The sequence below is a fragment of the Brassica rapa genome, chromosome A03 (assembly GCF_000309985.2).
Source record: "Brassica rapa cultivar Chiifu-401-42 chromosome A03, CAAS_Brap_v3.01, whole genome shotgun sequence".
In the NCBI taxonomy this organism is placed as follows: domain Eukaryota; kingdom Viridiplantae; phylum Streptophyta; class Magnoliopsida; order Brassicales; family Brassicaceae; genus Brassica; species Brassica rapa.
The window spans coordinates 20,364,063-20,381,951 of NC_024797.2; the positions used below are offsets into that span (position 1 = coordinate 20,364,063).

The window sequence follows — 17,889 nt, forward strand, 5'->3', positions numbered from 1 at the left end:
TGATGACTTCAATTTCGTATATCAACTCTGCATTAAAAAATCCTTGTAGATCTGTGTAGTGTGATTTATTATTATTATTATTATTTGTTAAACTTACAGAAAATCCATATATAAACTGGGTGGTCAAATTGTCTTGTTCTTAATACACTTAGAGTATGATTAATCCGGGTTCTTAATTTAAGGTTCTTAACTCGTGTTTTGACATTTTTTTTTTGTTTTTTTTTACACTTTTCGGCTAAGAACTGATTCTTATATTTTTTATTTAATAGATGGTTCTTAGTTAAAAGCTAAGAAAACATCTTTCTACTTCGCAGTACGTAAAATCTCTTATGGGTTGTCATTCTTGTTCTTATAAATTTTATCATTTCTGGTTTTTTTAAATATACCAGGACAGCTTTGTAAGTAAGCAACCATGCATTATCCACAGTTTCTTAATCTCCAGGAAAGGTTATTCATGTTCAAACATATACAAATAACAACAATATCTTTCTTCAGAAAATGTTACTGATAGTCTAATAATATGTTATTGTTTTCTATTTATTGGAAGATAACTCATTTTTTGATCGGAATGTACAGTACAAGCATGTATCTTTCTCCACAATAAATTCTTGCTGGCTCACCACGCATGCAGTATAGTATTATACGTATATTTTTACTGCACGTAGTTTGCGTATCAAACTGGAGCGATAATTAGGTTATATTTCTTATAGATTAATGTTCGGGATCTTGACCCGAGTCAAGATTAATCATATGGGCATTTAAATGTCCCGTAGTAACAGTTAGAGGATAATTGTCTTGAAACTCGATAACTAGTAGATGCAAACGATAAACACAAGACTAACACACATTCATCAAATTATTAGTAACATGTTGAAAGATCATAACAGATCCAAAGAGACGATCATAACTCATAAGTAAAAAGGAAAAAGCTAATGGCAATGATGATAAATACCTATTATTATTATTACAGTCACATCTGGATCCATTTAGCAAGCTGGGTCGGGTTGACCACACCAGGAATATGGATCCCATCTGTCTTGAACACACTCGAGACATCAGAGTAGCTCTGGTGAGTCTTCTTCTTCACTTCCCTGTGTTGTTGCGGCGACGGCGTGTCCAACGGCCCAACTTCAGCCCATCCAGGATATAGCTTCCGGCCCAACATCGTCCCGCACGTGAGGAACTCGTGAGCCATGTAGCCGGCCAAGACCAGGTTCGATGTAGCCGAAGCGGCTCTTGGATCAAAATCTAAACCACTCTCCGTCATGTCCTTGCGTTTTCTCGACGCGCCCGTCGTTTGAACTGCATGCGCGTGGTGGTTTTGACTCATTTGATTACTTTTCTTCAGATGATGGCACGTGGTTATCGGATCAGGGTGATAATGGTCAATGTACACAAGAAAGGGCAGAGATGTCAATTCATTTCTCACCTGAGGTGAAAAGCGTCAAACGCATGACTTGTCGAGAAAAATAAGCGGATACGGACAGAAGTTAATAAAAAAAGTTTTCTCGATAAAATAAAATAAAAGAGTTTTGTGATGATGTTTAAATTAAAGAGAATATAAAAATATTTAAAAAGCGATCGGAGGTTGCCGGATGAGATAAATCTGAGCGTATTGGTGACGGCAATATACGGCACCGTCAAGGATCCGTGAAAATTCGAGGCCGTAGATCGGAGAAGATAAAGTAGGCTGAGATCGGGGAAGAGATATCGCCGCCGGGATCGGCGGAGGAGTAAGCAGCGAAAGACGGAGAGCAAAGGGGATAAAATAGAGAGAGAGAGAGATGAATGGGAAAAGAGACGTAACTTCTTATATTCGATAGATCAAAAAAATGCGACGAGGCTTTAACTGGGCCTGCAATAAAATCTGATGACCTTCGTGGGCCTACATTAAATCTAATATCTAGCTTTTTAGAAGTCGCGGATGATGGAGAATTAAGTGAAGTTGGGTTACTTTAGATAGCAATATTAGAGATCAGTAAGTAAAAAATGTTATTTAGTCATTTTTTACATTTAAAAAAAAAACTAATATATAATTGACACATGTAAATGCTGTCTCTCAAAATAGAGTTTCCCACTAGATAATTTCTAAACTTTTTTTCGGTTTTTCATTATTTTATTCAATTTAAAAGGTGAGGAATTCTTGAGAAATTTTCTAGGACCCTTTAAAGTTTTTTTAATCACAAATATAACTTCCAATGGTCAAAATGAATATAATGTTTCATTAAAAGGTAAATAGACATTTATATTCCTAGTATTATCTAAACTAGAATTATGGTTTAGATTTGAGAGATAAAATATATGATTTTTTTTTTAAAAATACTTAAATTAGTTTCGAAACAAATTTTTGAAACTCAATTTTGAAAAAAACGATTTTCAACAAAAAAAAAGTTTCAAAAAAACAAATTTATAAAAAAGTTCGAATTTAAAAACATATAATTAGTAAACTATAAGAAATTTATTTATTTTATTTAATAATTATTTATATTTATGTATCTACAAAATAAGTGTATAAAAATCTTTTGGTTCTTTAATGAAACTTCTTTTGGCAATTTTCCTTTTTGTAGATTATTTTGGTGAAAAAACTATTTTAAGGTTATCAAAAAGAATTACGTGAAATTCTATGAGAGATACCATTGACTTCGATAGTGTTTTTGTTCTTTAATACAGAGAATAATAAAGAGATTGGATATTAAGAAACTATGTTAGTGATTACCTCAACAATCAAGGGATATTAAGAAACTATGTTAGTGATTACCTCAACAATCAAGGGATATTGAGAAACTATGTTATCTTTTTTTTTTCTGTGAAGAGTCTTTATCTTATATTATATAGAAATTTGAAGTTTGGTTTTATTTCTCTAAAGAGTTTAAAGTTGTATCTTGCAATTAAGTTTGAAATATAATATTTTGGTTAATCATGTACACTTGTTTTAAACTTTTAGTTCAAATTAGAGTAATTAAAGTTTTTGGATAGAAACATTATCCAAGCAAAAATATATGTTCGCTGATTGACACATTTTGTCTGCCCTCAGATAGGTGCAAGATTGACATATTGGAGGGTAGGCAGCGTTGAAAATGTAAGATAAAAAAAAGTTGTTTAAAAAAAAGATAAGAATCTTGTTTAATAGTCAAATTATTTTGAACAAACTAAAAATAATAATTTGATATCTAACGAATCAGCTAGACATTACTTGATAGTTGGTACTGACTTGTCACACATCCATTTTCAATTTAAAATACTTTTTATGACCATTGGGTTGTGGCGAAGATCAAGCATACTTATCCCGGAGTATCTTGCCTTGCTTCTTGACATTAAACTATAATGAGAATCACTTTATCTATATTAATTAGTTATGTAAGTCACAAATAAATGTCTCCCCGGACACGCCGTTAGCCTAATCACTAATCAGGTTATCTATCACGTTATAAGTATAAGCAGGGGTAGAAATGAATGTAATGTTGCTTCGACAAATCCCATCTTGAGATCAAATGCACCTTATGTCAAAAACAAAGAGGTATATTTCTTTTCTACATGATTAGTTCCTCATTGATCCAATATTGAATATTCTACGTTTCTATAGTCGGTATGGTCCAAGAATCATAAGAAAAAAAATAAAGATAAAAGAATTCCATTGGTGATTTCTTAAAATATATTTTTTTTCTAAGAAAAGAGAGAAGGACAAGTATTTTTTTTGTTCTTCTTTTGAAACAGAAGGACAAGTAGTTTATTAACCTAAATACTATGAGAAACTTACTAGAATCTAACTATTGGAGCGCACGTGTTTGGCCCTGGAACTGTCACATCACTTGTCCTTCTAATTGACCGACCCTGCCTGTGACGCCTTGATCAGATATGTGCTTCTGGTATATGAGAAACTATACTACCTGTGAGGCAGCTCGAGAATTTTCCACGCGAAATCGATTTAACTCCAGTCAGAGTCGGCCATACAAAACCAGTCAAGTGGCTTAAGTAGTAGATACCCATATAATCAAAAATATACAATAAGAAAATAATCTTATTTTCTATATGAAAACCAAAATAATACTAGTACGGTATTATTGAATAAATTTGTATTCAATGTCAATTTGTTTCTCGTTTGTTAAGGCGGCCTTCCATTATTTTAAACAAGAGCTGTTGCTGTCAGAAGAGAGTCGGTCAAACTAATATTTCTAACTGAATAACTTTATGCTTCAAATAATTATGAAATTTTGGTTTCAACTTTGAATGGTACCAAAATTGACACAACTCCTAAATATTAAAAAAAAATTGTTCATGAATTGCGTATAAATATTTTCATATAAGAATAAACCAGCTAAGACACCACATGATCGACTTGTAATTTCTTCTTTCGTAAATATTCATACCAAATATAATATCCTTTTAAGAATCAATGAATTGTTGCGAAGAACAAGCGTATCCGGGGTTATGTCGTTTGCGTCTTGAAATTAAACTAGAATGAGTTGGCGTTATTTAAAATAATTTTATAAATAATTTTTTTATTAAGGAATTAGTTATACAAGTCAAAAATCAAATGTTACCCCGGACACGCCTTAAGTTTCAGGCTTATTTCTATATAAGTTAGCAGAATATGGGCGCATGTATTTCAACAAGTCCCCATCTTTAGATCAAATCCACTTTGTGCACACAAAAACAGGTATTTTCTTGTCTATATGAATTAATTATTCATTAATTCATTCTATAGTCGGTTTTGTCCAAGATTTTCAGAAAATAACTTTTAAATAGGAAAAACGAATAAAAATGAGGGTGGCGGTGATCGGAGGTGGGGTAAGTGGATTGGGAAGTGCTTACGTTCTTGCAAGAGATGACGCAGTTAAGGAGTTGGTGCTGTTCGAAAAGGAGGACTCTCTGGGAGGTCATGCTAGAACGATGCGTTTTGATGGCGTTGACTTAGACCTTGGATTCACAGTCTTCAATAGTGTACGTATGCTTGCTCTGCCTCTATCTGGAATTATTAAAACGAAAGCCACCCAAAATTCCATTTTCTTAGTAAATATATAAACGGTATGTGCGTGGAAATGAATATATATGGATAGTATTTTATAAGTAAATAGCAAGTTTTGAACAAAAGATAGACACACATTCGTTTTAGAAGTTTTTACTCCTATAGTCCTATGCCCATTAAACATTTTGAGACGCGTTTCTATACGCTCCTTTTCCATGAGATAAACTTCAATTTCCATCATATGAACATGCTATCTATCATGTTGAGTCTTTTTAAATCTGTCATTTCGTGTTGAACAATGGTTCGTTTTGGCCATTTACTTTTTTAGGGAACACATTTAATCATTTACTTGAAAACTATATAGTTTAAAGTGTTTTAACGATAAAATTAATCAAGTCACCAGATACCTTTCATGACTAATTTTTGTGTAGACAAATTTTTGTTATTTGCTAATAGCAGCAACTTAACAAAATTGCTATTTACGTAAATAAGATTACTATATATGTATAATTGAATTGCACAGACCTGATGATGTATATGTGGGCCAAAATGCATAGAAAATCTCTTGTAGCTTTGATTGTGGTGTATAGGCTCTGCTAGGGCCGCCTAGACGTTTTGATAGGTCGTGACTCGTGAGTCTCGTGACTCGGGAGTAATAAACTAAAAATACGTAAAAAAAAAAAATTGGATAACGATCATGACTATCTATGTAATCAGGTTACGCATCCGAACATGATGGGATTCTTGAAGAATCTAGAGGTAGACATGGAGGATTCTGATATGTCTTTCTCAGTGAGCCTTGACAATGGCCGAGGCTACGAATGGGGATGCCGCCACGGCCTTTCAAGCTTGTTTGCTCAGAAGAGAAACATTCTCAATCCGTATTTCTGGCAGATGATCAGAGAAACAAAAAAGTTCAAGGAAGACGTACAAAAATATCTAGAAGACCTGGAGCGTAACCTTGATGTCGACAGAACAGACACCCTAGGAGAGTTTCTCAAGTCTCATGGGTATTCTGACGTGTTTCAAAAGGCTTACTTGGTGAGATAGTATGTTCATGAGAGTTTCTTGGACAACAAATAAAATAATAAATTATGTTTTTTTTCTTTCTAAAGCTAAGATTATGTTATTGGACAGGTACCAGTATGTGGTTTGATATGGTCAGGTTCATCAGAGAGCGTTCTCAACCTTTCGGCGTACTCTGTTCTTTCGTTTTGTCGTAACCACCATTTGCTTCAGGTTCATACATAAATCTGTCTAAAGTACTTTCTAATTTTTGTAAGTATATATATTTTGATAAAAGAGTGCTTTCTTAACTTTGTTTATCATTTCTTTCTCAGCTCTTTGGGAGGCCAGAGGGGCTGACCGTTGCAGGACGTTCTCAGACTTTTGTGGCAAAGGTTCTAAATTACTAAAGTTGCATGTATTATATATATATTGGTTTTGTTACTCAGATTACTTGCGGATCAGGTTAGGGCAGAATTGGAGAAACGAGGATGCAAGATTATAACAAATTGCAATGTACAATCTGTTGCGACATCTGAGAATGGTTGCGTCATAGTAACAACTGAAGATGGATCTCAACAAATATTCGATAGCTGCATATTAGCTGTGCACGCACCAGATGCTTTGAAATTACTTGGAGATAAAGTTACTTATGAGGAGACTAGGGTTCTTGGTGCTTTCCAATACACTGACAGGTAAACCCATACTTGTAATAATCTAATCTAAGCAAGATTATGGAGACTCATTAACTTGTTTCAATGCAGCGATCTTTATCTCCACCGTGACACTGACCTGATGCCACGGAAGACTGGTGCTTGGAGCGCTTGGAATTTCCTAGGAAGTTCTGAAAATAAAGCGAGCGTTACATATTGGCTCAATATAATTCAGGTACATTGACAGCATTTGGATAGCTTTTTAACATAGAAGAAAATGAGATTGAAAGTGTGTTTTTTTCTATAACAGAAGCTTGGAGAGGAACATGATCCATTCTTTATCACTGTTAATCCTGAATATACACCGAAGAAAACATTGTTCAAATGGACCACTAGTCATCCTGTGCCCTCCGTTTCCACTTGGAAAGCTTCACAAGAGCTATACCAGATTCAAGGGAAGCGTGGTATATGGTTCTGTGGTGCATATCAAGGTAACACCTGGATTTTGTAGTACTAATCAAATTTGTTTTAAGATAAAACTCATTCTAACTTCTTAAATAAAATGAACTAAACCCTATGTTTAGTCCCTGTCAATGTTAGTTAATGTGGTTCATTTACCTTTTTGCAGGTTATGGTTTCCATGAAGAAGGACTAAAGGCATTGATCATTTCTATAGTTAATCCAATTCAAAGTTCCTCTTAGTGAGTTTTATTTTTAACTTCAGAAGTTTGTTAATATTATGTCAGGCTGGCATGGCGGCTTCACAATGTCTGCTAGGAAAAGATATGGTTACAACTTTTACCAACCCGAAACATATGGTCCCATCTGTAACCGAGAAAGGGGCTCGGTTTTTCTTTACTAAATTCTTGAGAAATTTCATATCAACCGGTTGTATAACGTGAGTCTTTTTCTCTTGTCTTGAACGTCCTAGTTTCATCTTATATCATTTCTTCAGTATTACATATACTTATTAGTTAGTTCCTTACAGAATACATGAAGAAGGAGGTACAGTGTTCACTTTTGAAGGAAAGGATTCAAGCTGTCACTTGAAATCTATCCTTGAAGTCCACAGTCCTCAGTTTTACTGGAAGGTTTGCACATAGGACACTGGTTTTAGATTAGTTCTTGCAATCAGTGAAACTTGTTTTTTCTCTAAAGCTCTAGAGCTGGATTCTTTATTGTTTTTTTCCCCCATAGGTTATGACACAGGCAGATTTAGGCCTTGCTGATGCTTATATCAATGGAGATTTTTCATTTTCTGATAAGGAAAGAGGACTTTTGGATCTGATCATGGTATGGTAAATACACTTATTGAAGCATAAAGATATGAGTATAGAAACTTATGACATCCATCATAAACTTGCAGATTCTTATTGCAAACAAAGAATTGAACTCAAAAAACTCAAAACTTGCTAAGAAAAGGTAAAGGATGATTCAAATTTTAGCTAAGCTATTAAGTAAGCTTTCACTTGTCACAACATTACAAAAACCTGTGTTTGATCTCATAGGGGATGGTGGACACCGATGTTCCTGACTGCCAGTTTAGCATCTGCAAATAATTTTCTAAAGCATTTTTCTAGGCAGAACACATTAACCCAAGCTCGAAGGAACATTTCTCGTCACTATGACCTTGTAAGTTTTCTTGTGCCTTACATTCACTATGTGTCAAACGAACATATCTACTCTGAGTTTTTGATTTGCTTCATGGTTGGGTACTTATGCAGAGTAATGAGCTTTTTGCTTTGTTCCTGGATGATACCATGACTTATTCCTCTGCAGTATTCAAGGTGGGGTATTATTTTATTTTTTTCAGTTAATATCTCTGATTCTGACTTACAACCTTTTTCCATTTTCATGTTATAGTGGGTTGATGAAGATCTGAGAACTGCACAAATGAGAAAAATATATCTTCTAATTGATAAGGTAACGTCTATAGAAAAGTGTTTCTTGATTTAAATCAAGAACCAGGATTCTTTTATTCTCTGTTTTTAATGGCAAAACATTTCACTATAGGCAAGGATTGAGAAGAATCATGAGGTTTTAGAAATCGGATGCGGGTGGGGAACTTTAGCCATAGAAGTTGTGAAAAGAACTGGATGCAAATACACTGGCATCACACTTTCTATTGAACAACTTAAGTATGCAGAAGAAAAAGTGAAAGAAGCTGGACTTGAGGTTAGCAGAATCCATCTCTGGATCTTGGTATTGATTTCCATATCCTATGACTAACAATATAACATCTTAATCACCAGGATCGGATTAAGTTTAAGCTCTGCGATTATCGCCAACTATCTGATGCTCACAAATATGACAGGATTATATCTTGGTAATATATATTGTCTCTCTTATCTGCTGTATATGTAACTTTGTAATCTATCTTATAATAAAACATTTTGGAAACTTCAGTGAGATGCTAGAAGCTGTTGGCCATGAATTCATGGAGACGTTTTTTAGACATTGTGAAGCTGCACTTGCAGAAGATGGCATTTTTGTATTGCAGGTAACATTTTCTTTTTTCATTTTCAGCTAATTTCCAGTCTCATGTTTTCACAATCATTGATCTTTTTTTATAATGTTTTGACCATAAAAGTTCATTTCAATACCTGAGGAGCGTTATGATGAGTACAGACTAAGTTCAGATTTCATAAAAGAATACATATTCCCTGGTGGATGCCTTCCTTCTTTAGCCAGAGTTACTTCAGCCATGGCATCTTCTTCTAGACTATGGTAAAGTCTTTTCTTTATCAAGTGTTTAGTTTCAAGTGCATTTTCTCTACTTTCTCTTTCCTTCAACCTTTCTTACACCCAAATAAAAATCAGCATTGAAAACGTTGAGAACATTGGGATTCATTACTACCAAACATTGAGATTGTGGAGGAAGACCTTCTTGGAGAGACAGAAGTAAGCTTAATACTAAAAACATTTCCTCTGTTTTATGTTCTGATAATCATATGCTTTCTCATATGTCCAACTTATTATCTTTGCAGACAAATAAATGATCTTGGATTCGACGATAAATTCATCAGAACATGGGAATATTATTTTGACTACTGTGCAGCTGGTTTCAAGACTCTTACCCTTGGAAACTATCAGGTTACACATATGAGTATTAACCATGCTTTTTCCTCAGTGTCACTCAATAAAGACATTATTTGAATACTTGATCATGCGTTTTGGCCAACGTTACAGGTAGTGTTCTCACGTCCTGGGAATGTGGCTGCACTTGGGGATCCATTTCGCAGCTTCCCTTCTGCTCAAGTATAATCAAGAATATATGCATCTTTTTCAAACTTGCTTAAAGTATTATTGCTCTCTCATTTCTTGTGTTGTTTTCCATAAAAGATTCATAGTTTGGGTGTGAAAGTACATATGTAAACTTGTAAGAATATATGCTTCCATAATTCTGTGCCAACAATATTGTACTGTCCAGACCATATATCAATTTATTCTACAATAAAAGTTCATAACCGCCTCAACAATGTGTCTTATCTTTTTTTTTTTTAAATATATGTTAAATTTATTCAAAGAAAACTGATTTGTTTACAACAAGTGCATCTGTTTTTTGAGAAAGCTAAACCTTAGTTACAACCCAACTCTGCTACTTTGTGGCAAGCCACAAAGTTAACGCTCCCGTATACTTCAAATCTCCTATTTGTCGCAATGAGAACAATGTGTCTTATCGTTTACTTCATAAATACAAAATCCAAAAAAAAAGTTCCAACACATACCACACTTCATGAAGAGTGGCCCCTCTTTATCTCATAAGCAAGGCAAAAGCCAAAAGTTTGAGGTAATGAGGCTTAGGGTTGCTTCTATAGACCCAAGAGGTTCATCGGCTGGCAGGTATGCATCATCCTTAAATTGCAACATTGAATTATCGGAAACCATTGGGATTTTCACCGATTTAACTATGTAATACGTGAAGATTCTTACCTTAATCATTGAAGGGCTTTCCTTAGTTGACAGATATATACGGTAAAAAGTGAATATTTGGCATTTTTACGTGAATCTATGAAACATCGGCGAACCTGATCACCGATTTAACTATGTAATACGTGAAGATTCTCGTACCGTACGAGTCACATAATCACACAAAAGTGGAGAGCATGCCTTCATCAGATGGAGACACTGTTTGTGCAGTGCAGCCCTCTTAGCTTAAGCATGGCTGCATGGGTATTGGCTCATGGAAGGTGCACTGTATCTTGTACTCTTTCATGGTCATCACAAGGGAACAAAACTGGGAACCGATTAAAACTATAAGAAACAGGTTCAATTCGGCTCAGAACATATAACACACAAATAAAGTAAAATTTGGGGTTTCTTTCTCTAATGAACTAGTTTGGCTCTTTTCGCAAGATTATAAGAAAATAGTTAGTATTTTTCTTTTTTGAAACACAAGAAAATAGTTAGTAATTATTAGTTATCAAAGACAGAAAAATGTAGTAGTTGAGGAATATTTAGAGAATTGACGATCAATTTATAGTCCGTATAAAATGGAAAAGCTCAATATTTTGAAGAAAAAGAAAGTTGAATATCCATAATTTATTCTGTTGAAAATAATAAAAAAAAAAAGAAAATATCCTTTTTTTTTTAAACAAAAGGAAAATATCCATTTTGAAGCGAAACGAGAACGTCGTTCTTTTTCTCCACGCCTATAAGTAATAGAGAAGCTGCAATCGCAACAACATCCACTCACACCCTCTTACATGGAAATCAACAGTTCGATTCCATCCAATGGCAAAAAGAGCATTCGCGATGCTTGAACGCCAATCGCTAGCGGAGAATTCATCGCCGTCGGTCGATACCAAACGCCCAAAACGCTCTTCCGACGTAGCAGCAGCGACCGAGAGTACAACAACAACATGTTTGTTCCCAAAAGCGGTTATTGGATACCCGGAATTGTCCGAAGAGCCAAGTAGCGATTGGGATAGAAGCGTTTTGTGTAGGATCTGCGTTCGATTACCTGACGGGAGAAGAGTGCAGAGAAACTTCTTGAAATCAGAATCGGTTCAGCTTCTCTGGTCGTTTTGCTACTCCCAGATGGATCAATCGGAGAGGAACAAGCCTTTCAAGCTGTTTCAAGCCATTCCGGGTTATTACAAGAATCTTTATTACGGATATTACACGAGTTTCGAACAATCTGGGCTTGCCAACTCTTTGATCTCTGTGACTTGGATGTGAAGAATAACCTCTCTTTTTTTCTTGCTTCTGCTACTTAGTTTGTATTTTGTAATCTCAAGTTCATCGGAAAGATTCGATCAAATCGATTTACAAAACAAACTGTTTCAAAGTCTATCATAGAACATGTATCACCTTTCCATGGTTACGGTTTTAGTTAATCAATTATGACAACAACTTCAGCAAATATCACTCGTCAACATTATTCTTGTAACGGCTATGAGTTGGTAACGGGGTCAAAGTAACTCAAACGTGTCGAAAATAATTAAAATTCCTAATATTTTCTTAAATTACATGTATCTACCCGAAAAGTATAAAAGGAAATATATTTGAATTGTGGATTTGATTTCAAATCCATAACACAAAAACATGAAATAAAAACTTAAAAGCATAAAGAAAGAGAACTTATACAAAAACAAAGTAAAAAACTGAAGACAACTTCGTCGACATGTTTATTTCTCAGGACAACTTGTGGTCTTCAGTTGATCATTACATTAAAACCATAGGAGCTTCCTGACTTTGTGCACAAAGAAAGAATAACATTTTTGAACTTTCATATGCTCTATAACAACTATGGTATCATTATATAACTAATGTTCTTGTTTTTTCAATTAGATCTAATTAACATATATGGCAAGTTCTCTTCAATAGATTCTGAAAAGAAAACATTTGCAAGGGATGACATGTGTTCTTACTCTTGCATGTCTTGAGCCTTCTTACACTTTCTACACTGCGTAGAACCAAGACAAAAATTCCATAAGCAGATTCTACCTCATGTAATGTCTAGATTTCGTATTTCTAGAATTTTAGAATACCTCGTAAAAGTAGAAACTGCATTCGTAGAAAAAGTAGCTAATACAATTAGTAGAATTCGCATTCCCTATTTTTAGAAGTTTAATTAAAAGTAGATTGTTCGTTCTAAAAAAATAGATATGAACTTGTTTAATCCGGAATTCAATTTCTACAAAACTCATTTTCCGTAGAAGACAAAATCTACTTTTAGTATAACGTAATTTAAAATTTAAATTTATCAAGTTTTTCAACAAAAAAATATCAGTTTGCGTATATGAGTATTTTATCAATTGTTTGTATTTTTGCATAAATTTTTTGATTCATAAAACTATTTATTTCATTAAGTTTTAGAAATTGAAATGGTAAAATGGAAAAAAATGGACAAAAAATATTTTATACTAAATGAACAACCATGCTATTTTTTGTTCTGTTTTAGCAATTTTCCCAAAAAGAAATAGACATGATATATTCCTCTGCTTTGTATTCCCTCATTAAAATATGGATTTTAGGTTCCATTTAAAATCCTATAATTGCAAACTGAAACAACTCTCTCATTCTGAACAAATACCTTTTAACTTTCTTTAAGTAAAATTAAGTCAAACTAAAACTTTCCTCTAATTTGGACTGGATCTATGTAAGTTTCAAAAAAAACCAGCTTGGATCCAATACGAAAACAAAACGACATCCCAATTCATAAAAATCAAAACAACAATACAACAGAGAGAAATCAAACATCGGTTTTTAGGTTTTGTTTTTGGACGACACAATAAAGGGTAGACTCATATAAAGGCTTTGAAAACATATTATCACTCGCCAAGTACTTGATTATGCAGAAACTGCTGCTGCTGTTGAGCTATTCGGATTAAATTTGATGCACATTACTGTATTCCGACCATCATCAGCCAAAGATAGAGTAGCCTTACCGTAACTCTTCACAGATTAGGAAAAAAAAAATAGAGGAGAATTCAGTTTTTTTTTTTATTTCGTAAAAAATTATATGCCAACAACGTACCACATGATCGTCGTTTTGCAAAGGAACGTCAGTAAATACGAAATCAACGTGTCTGCCAAGTCCAATAGGCGATGAATTTAGTCGTTCGAGTTTTGGGCTTAGTCTTGTTCTTAGTCTGGAATCAGTCTACACTAATACCAGAAACATGAAGTAAAGTTTTTTACTAGGCTTAAACTAGAAAAAGAACAACATCAATGCCTATGCTTGGACACATGTGTTGGATTGATAATTACAAACAAGCCTATTATATGTAATAGTTCAAATGATAAGAATATTGTAAAGCATATTTGCTTATCCTCTCTCGTTTTTCTATAATTATTTTATCGTTTTTCTTTTGAAAAATGAACGCTTTCAATCTAATGCATATTATTTATATAAGAAAAACTCCATAATGCATATTCTAAACTGACATTCATAGCATGAAAACTACATAACCTATTTTAAGTGGAGACGCACGGGTTGGCTCGCAAAACTGCTTAGCTATACGGAGCAGGCTTGAACATATATACACAAATCGCAACCTATGGTAGGCCGGCGCGGTCGGTATAAAAGTTTAACCCCCTACGGATTGAGATAGTTGGAAGCAGATTGGTCCGTCTGGAATCTCTACATTTCAGTACTTATTTAAGTTGCAAATATTTAACTCAAATAGTAGTTCGTATATTGAGATAAAAGTTAATTTTCTTATTTGAGGATTTTTTGGATATTCTTCCGGATTCAGATCAGGTTCATATATCTCTGATATCTGAAATACCACCTTACATAATCCCTTTTGATATATTTTTTATAAATCGGATCGAATACGGATTAAGATTTTTGGTTCTGGTTTGGTTCAAATTTCTTGTTCAGTAACAAATTTCCATGCCTAATTGCAGATATACAAACGATCAAATAACAAAGCCTGACTTTAAAAGACTGATGGTAAATAGAACTTACATCTTCAACTTTAGATTTACATTTTTAAGGAGAAAAAACCTTTCTTCATTGTTTTTAGTATACATTGTACTAAGATTAGAAAAGATGTCAAGTCCGGTGTATATGTTGACAATCTGACTGAGGGATGTGTTGTGGTTTTCGAACGTGACATAATTACAGGGTTTTCTGTAATTTTTTTTGGAAAATGTGAATGATCTGTTTGGCAGTGCTGTTTCCGTTAAAAGGAGTTTGCTGTATGGGAGCAAGTTTCCTTTCTCGCTCACTTTTTTCACGGAGATTCACCATAGCAGTCTCCTTCTTTGTCTGCCTTCTAGCTTCTTCCAAGAGTAAATCTGAAGCAGTGAAAACTTGTTTGTCCAATATAAGAACGCTAAGATCATCACTCGGTAAGTCGTCTGCAGGTCTCACAAGACAGAGCTCTCTCGAGGAACTCGGTTCTGTAGTAAGACTCGGTTCTTTGGCTTCCTTCTGTCCTGCTTTCGTTCCATTCACACTTTCACTCTGCAATTTCAAGTTCACAATGTGTTTAAAAACTATTAACCAAAGATCAAATTCGCACATGAAACAAAGCCCTTACAACAAAGATCAAATTCTCACTAGAAACAAAGCACACATGTTCAGAATCAAGGCATACAATGGTTCATCAAAGTACACTAGAAACAAAGCACACATGTTCAGAATCAAGGCATACAATGGTTCATCAAAGCACACAAGAAACAAATATAAGAAAAGCTAAATAATAAATAAATATACAGTATAAGAAATTAAAAACAACAATAAATATAAAATGTATTATTTTCTGGTTTTTTCTAAGGATATAGGTGTAAATATACAATATCTGTAATTAGATATGTTTTGATATATGTTACTCCTTGTGCCATTATTTTCTATTTTCAGAAAAATTAATAGTTGAGCACTAATATAACTTAGGTCAAGCACACGAACAACAACAAAATTGAAACATTGCAAAGAATGCTCACATCAATATTACATACAATAACTTTAGGGAAAATTACCAAAAATGACTCAAATTTTGATTTTGAATACAAAAGTATATCGCACATTCAATCAAATGCAAAAGTAACAAAAAAAAACTAGTGAAATTACAACAAACTCCTTATGTTATTTAGTCAAAGATTTAATCCATACAAATAATTTGATTAAATATGACCAAACCTAAAATACAAGTATAATCTTAAGGAGATTAATATCTAAGTTGATATTAAATTGAACAAAAAATATCGTAAATATCACATAATGTAAGGTTTTAGTTAGTGCTCATGTTTTACTAAGAGAGATATCATTAATAATTTGAAATAATAAATTAAATTATTGCAAGCAAACTATAAAATTATTGTGTTTGAAAATATTATAGTAAACTATTAGTAATATGGTAAATATTAAAATTATATACCACTAACCATATAACTCAAATATTTGTATGTATAAAAATAAAAATAATCATCCGCACGATTGTGTGGATCAAGATCTAGTTTTACCTTAAGTCATCAAAATTTATATATCAATGCAATACAAATTTTCTCTTTATCACATTGTTTTATACTCCCTAACCAAGTTTTAGATGCCACTTGTGAAGTACCTTTTCCATGAAAGCAGCTCCATTTTTGATCCAACTTCTTTGGAAAATGTGTACCGTGCCAATAGAATATGTTGACGTTGTCCAAATTTTAGTTTAATTATTATGCGATTTGTTTTTCCTGTTCCTCAAAATCATTGATATTATATAATATATATATTATCAAAAAATAAAAATATATATTTTTTGTAGGAAATTTTACCATATATATATATATATATATATCAATGCAATACAAATTTTCTCTTTATCACATTGCTTTACACTCCCTAACCAAGTTTTAGATGCCACTGCAAAATTATACAAGTTCTAACCATAATTTCCGGAGTTATTAATTACTGATTTAATTTATAAAGTATTACTCGGTTGAAACAAATAAAAAATAAAGCGAGCTAAATTTATGAGATATCTGTTACATTAATTTTTGGAGCATATAACGAAATCCATGAAAATTTTATTTCTGAAAGACTTAAGAATTTATCTCAATTTTTTATAACAATGGTTGAAACATACCCCTAAAAAAAACTATCGACATCATGTATTAAACATTTTTACAAGTACGATCCCTTTCTGTGGGGTTATTTATAAATGCATGGGAGGAAAACAAATTTTCTTGGAAACTTTCACCAACTTTTTTGTATCTTTGTTCATCGCTCCTCTTAAAAGAACCACTTATTATTACTATTATAAGCAATCAAGAGCCGTTCCCAATTGGTGTTGTCATGTACCAATTTAATTATATAGCATACCTGTATAGCGCATCAGTGAAGCAATAGCGATATAACATACGGAAAAGTATGCATCATTCCGACAGGACAGGCATAGTAATGGTAACCGTTGAAATTGCATTTGATGTATGCATGGGTAATGTATAATACAATAATAATAGTGTATCAGTATTTAGCACGTTTCATGGATTTTGCTAAAAAAAGGCTTGCGATTGACTGGTTTTTACAGACTTGAAAGAATAGACGTGTCTTGCGAATGGACCCAGCAAATTCCAACATGTTCAAAGTCGTATATGCAAAAACGTTAATAGAATTTGAAGTTACAAAAAAAAACGTTAATGGACATCTTTTTTTTTTAATGGACATACTTTGAATTGGCGATGATTCTATATATTATAGTATGAGTGATTAAGTATTTGATAAATGATTATAATATGTGTGATTCTACGTTGTTGTTAAGGATGACTTATTGTAAAACATTTGGGTAACCTTGCTACATTAAATAATGCGAAGAAATTTAAAAAAACTAATGATGGATCAAAACTAAAACTAAAGCAGTATTCAAAGTGATTATGATAGATATAAAGGATTTGGTCAGTTTCGATATCCTGGCAAGATTCATAAATTTTGGCAAGTACATATATTATATTTGCAAATTTCTTATGAGTCTTCTTTGTTTATTTTAACCAAACTCAGATAATAGGACAGTGTTGTTTAAGTCTGGAATAAAGTATTTACAAATATTATGTTTTGTTTTGAATATTAGTTATGTCGGTGGTTTATTGAGTCAAAACTTAGGATTTAATGAACTTTTCTTGGGACTAATCATCTAACAATTATCTAGTTGATTAACGTGAGTTATATTGTAACAGTAACCATTTATTTACTGGTTACTCATGTTGATTAACGTGAGTTATATTGTAACAGAAACAGACGCTCTCACCTTTGACTTAAAATTGGTACCGTATATCTCTAAGAAAAAATTTTATTTTGCGAGTGTGTAGAAAATTTAGAAAAAAATC

At 33.1% G+C, this 17,889-nt stretch overlaps 3 protein-coding genes across 4 annotated transcripts; 2 read left to right on the forward strand and 1 right to left on the reverse strand.

Moving 5' to 3' along the window:
- Positions 1-795: 795 nt before the first annotated feature.
- On the reverse strand, positions 796-1,785 carry LOC103860002. Its single transcript, XM_009137610.3, has one exon. The coding sequence runs from the start codon at positions 1,328-1,330 to the stop codon at positions 971-973; it is 360 nt and encodes a 119-aa protein (XP_009135858.1). The 5' UTR covers positions 1,331-1,785; the 3' UTR covers positions 796-970.
- A 2,730-nt stretch (positions 1,786-4,515) lies between these two features.
- On the forward strand, positions 4,516-11,224 carry LOC103860003. 2 transcript variants are annotated; one of them, XM_009137611.2, is made up of 23 exons: positions 4,585-4,657; positions 4,747-4,941; positions 5,684-6,007; positions 6,104-6,205; positions 6,307-6,366; positions 6,437-6,666; positions 6,736-6,859; positions 6,935-7,115; positions 7,253-7,281; positions 7,371-7,522; positions 7,613-7,715; positions 7,822-7,917; positions 7,991-8,046; positions 8,133-8,256; positions 8,349-8,411; positions 8,488-8,547; positions 8,638-8,799; positions 8,877-8,950; positions 9,031-9,124; positions 9,215-9,351; positions 9,445-9,525; positions 9,612-9,717; positions 9,814-11,224. In XM_009137611.2, exons 2-23 carry the CDS (start codon positions 4,762-4,764, stop codon positions 9,886-9,888), a joined length of 2,613 nt encoding a protein of 870 aa, XP_009135859.1. In that variant the 5' UTR covers positions 4,585-4,657; positions 4,747-4,761; the 3' UTR covers positions 9,889-11,224. The 2 variants fall into 2 exon arrangements, with proteins under 2 accessions (XP_033144187.1, XP_009135859.1); XM_033288296.1 differs by having other exon boundaries at positions 4,516-4,941.
- A 134-nt stretch (positions 11,225-11,358) lies between these two features.
- LOC103860231 (plant UBX domain-containing protein 12) lies at positions 11,359-11,805 on the forward strand. Its single transcript, XM_009137820.3, has one exon. The coding sequence runs from the start codon at positions 11,359-11,361 to the stop codon at positions 11,803-11,805; it is 447 nt and encodes a 148-aa protein (XP_009136068.1).
- Positions 11,806-17,889: the final 6,084 nt, after the last annotated feature.

Bases quoted from the DNA above. Each gene is read 5' to 3' on its own strand.
- LOC103860003 (XM_033288296.1), top strand. From the start codon at position 4,762: ATGAGGGTGGCGGTGATCGGAGGTGGGGTAAGTGGATTGGGAAGTGCT. The intron at 6,367-6,436 runs GTTCTAAATTAC...CTTGCGGATCAG, and splicing joins CTCAGACTTTTGTGGCAAAG to GTTAGGGCAGAATTGGAGAA. The intron at 8,257-8,348 runs GTAAGTTTTCTT...GTACTTATGCAG, and splicing joins TTTCTCGTCACTATGACCTT to AGTAATGAGCTTTTTGCTTT.
- LOC103860002 (XM_009137610.3), bottom strand. From the start codon at position 1,330: ATGAGTCAAAACCACCACGCGCATGCAGTTCAAACGACGGGCGCGTCG.
- LOC103860231 (XM_009137820.3), top strand. From the start codon at position 11,359: ATGGCAAAAAGAGCATTCGCGATGCTTGAACGCCAATCGCTAGCGGAG.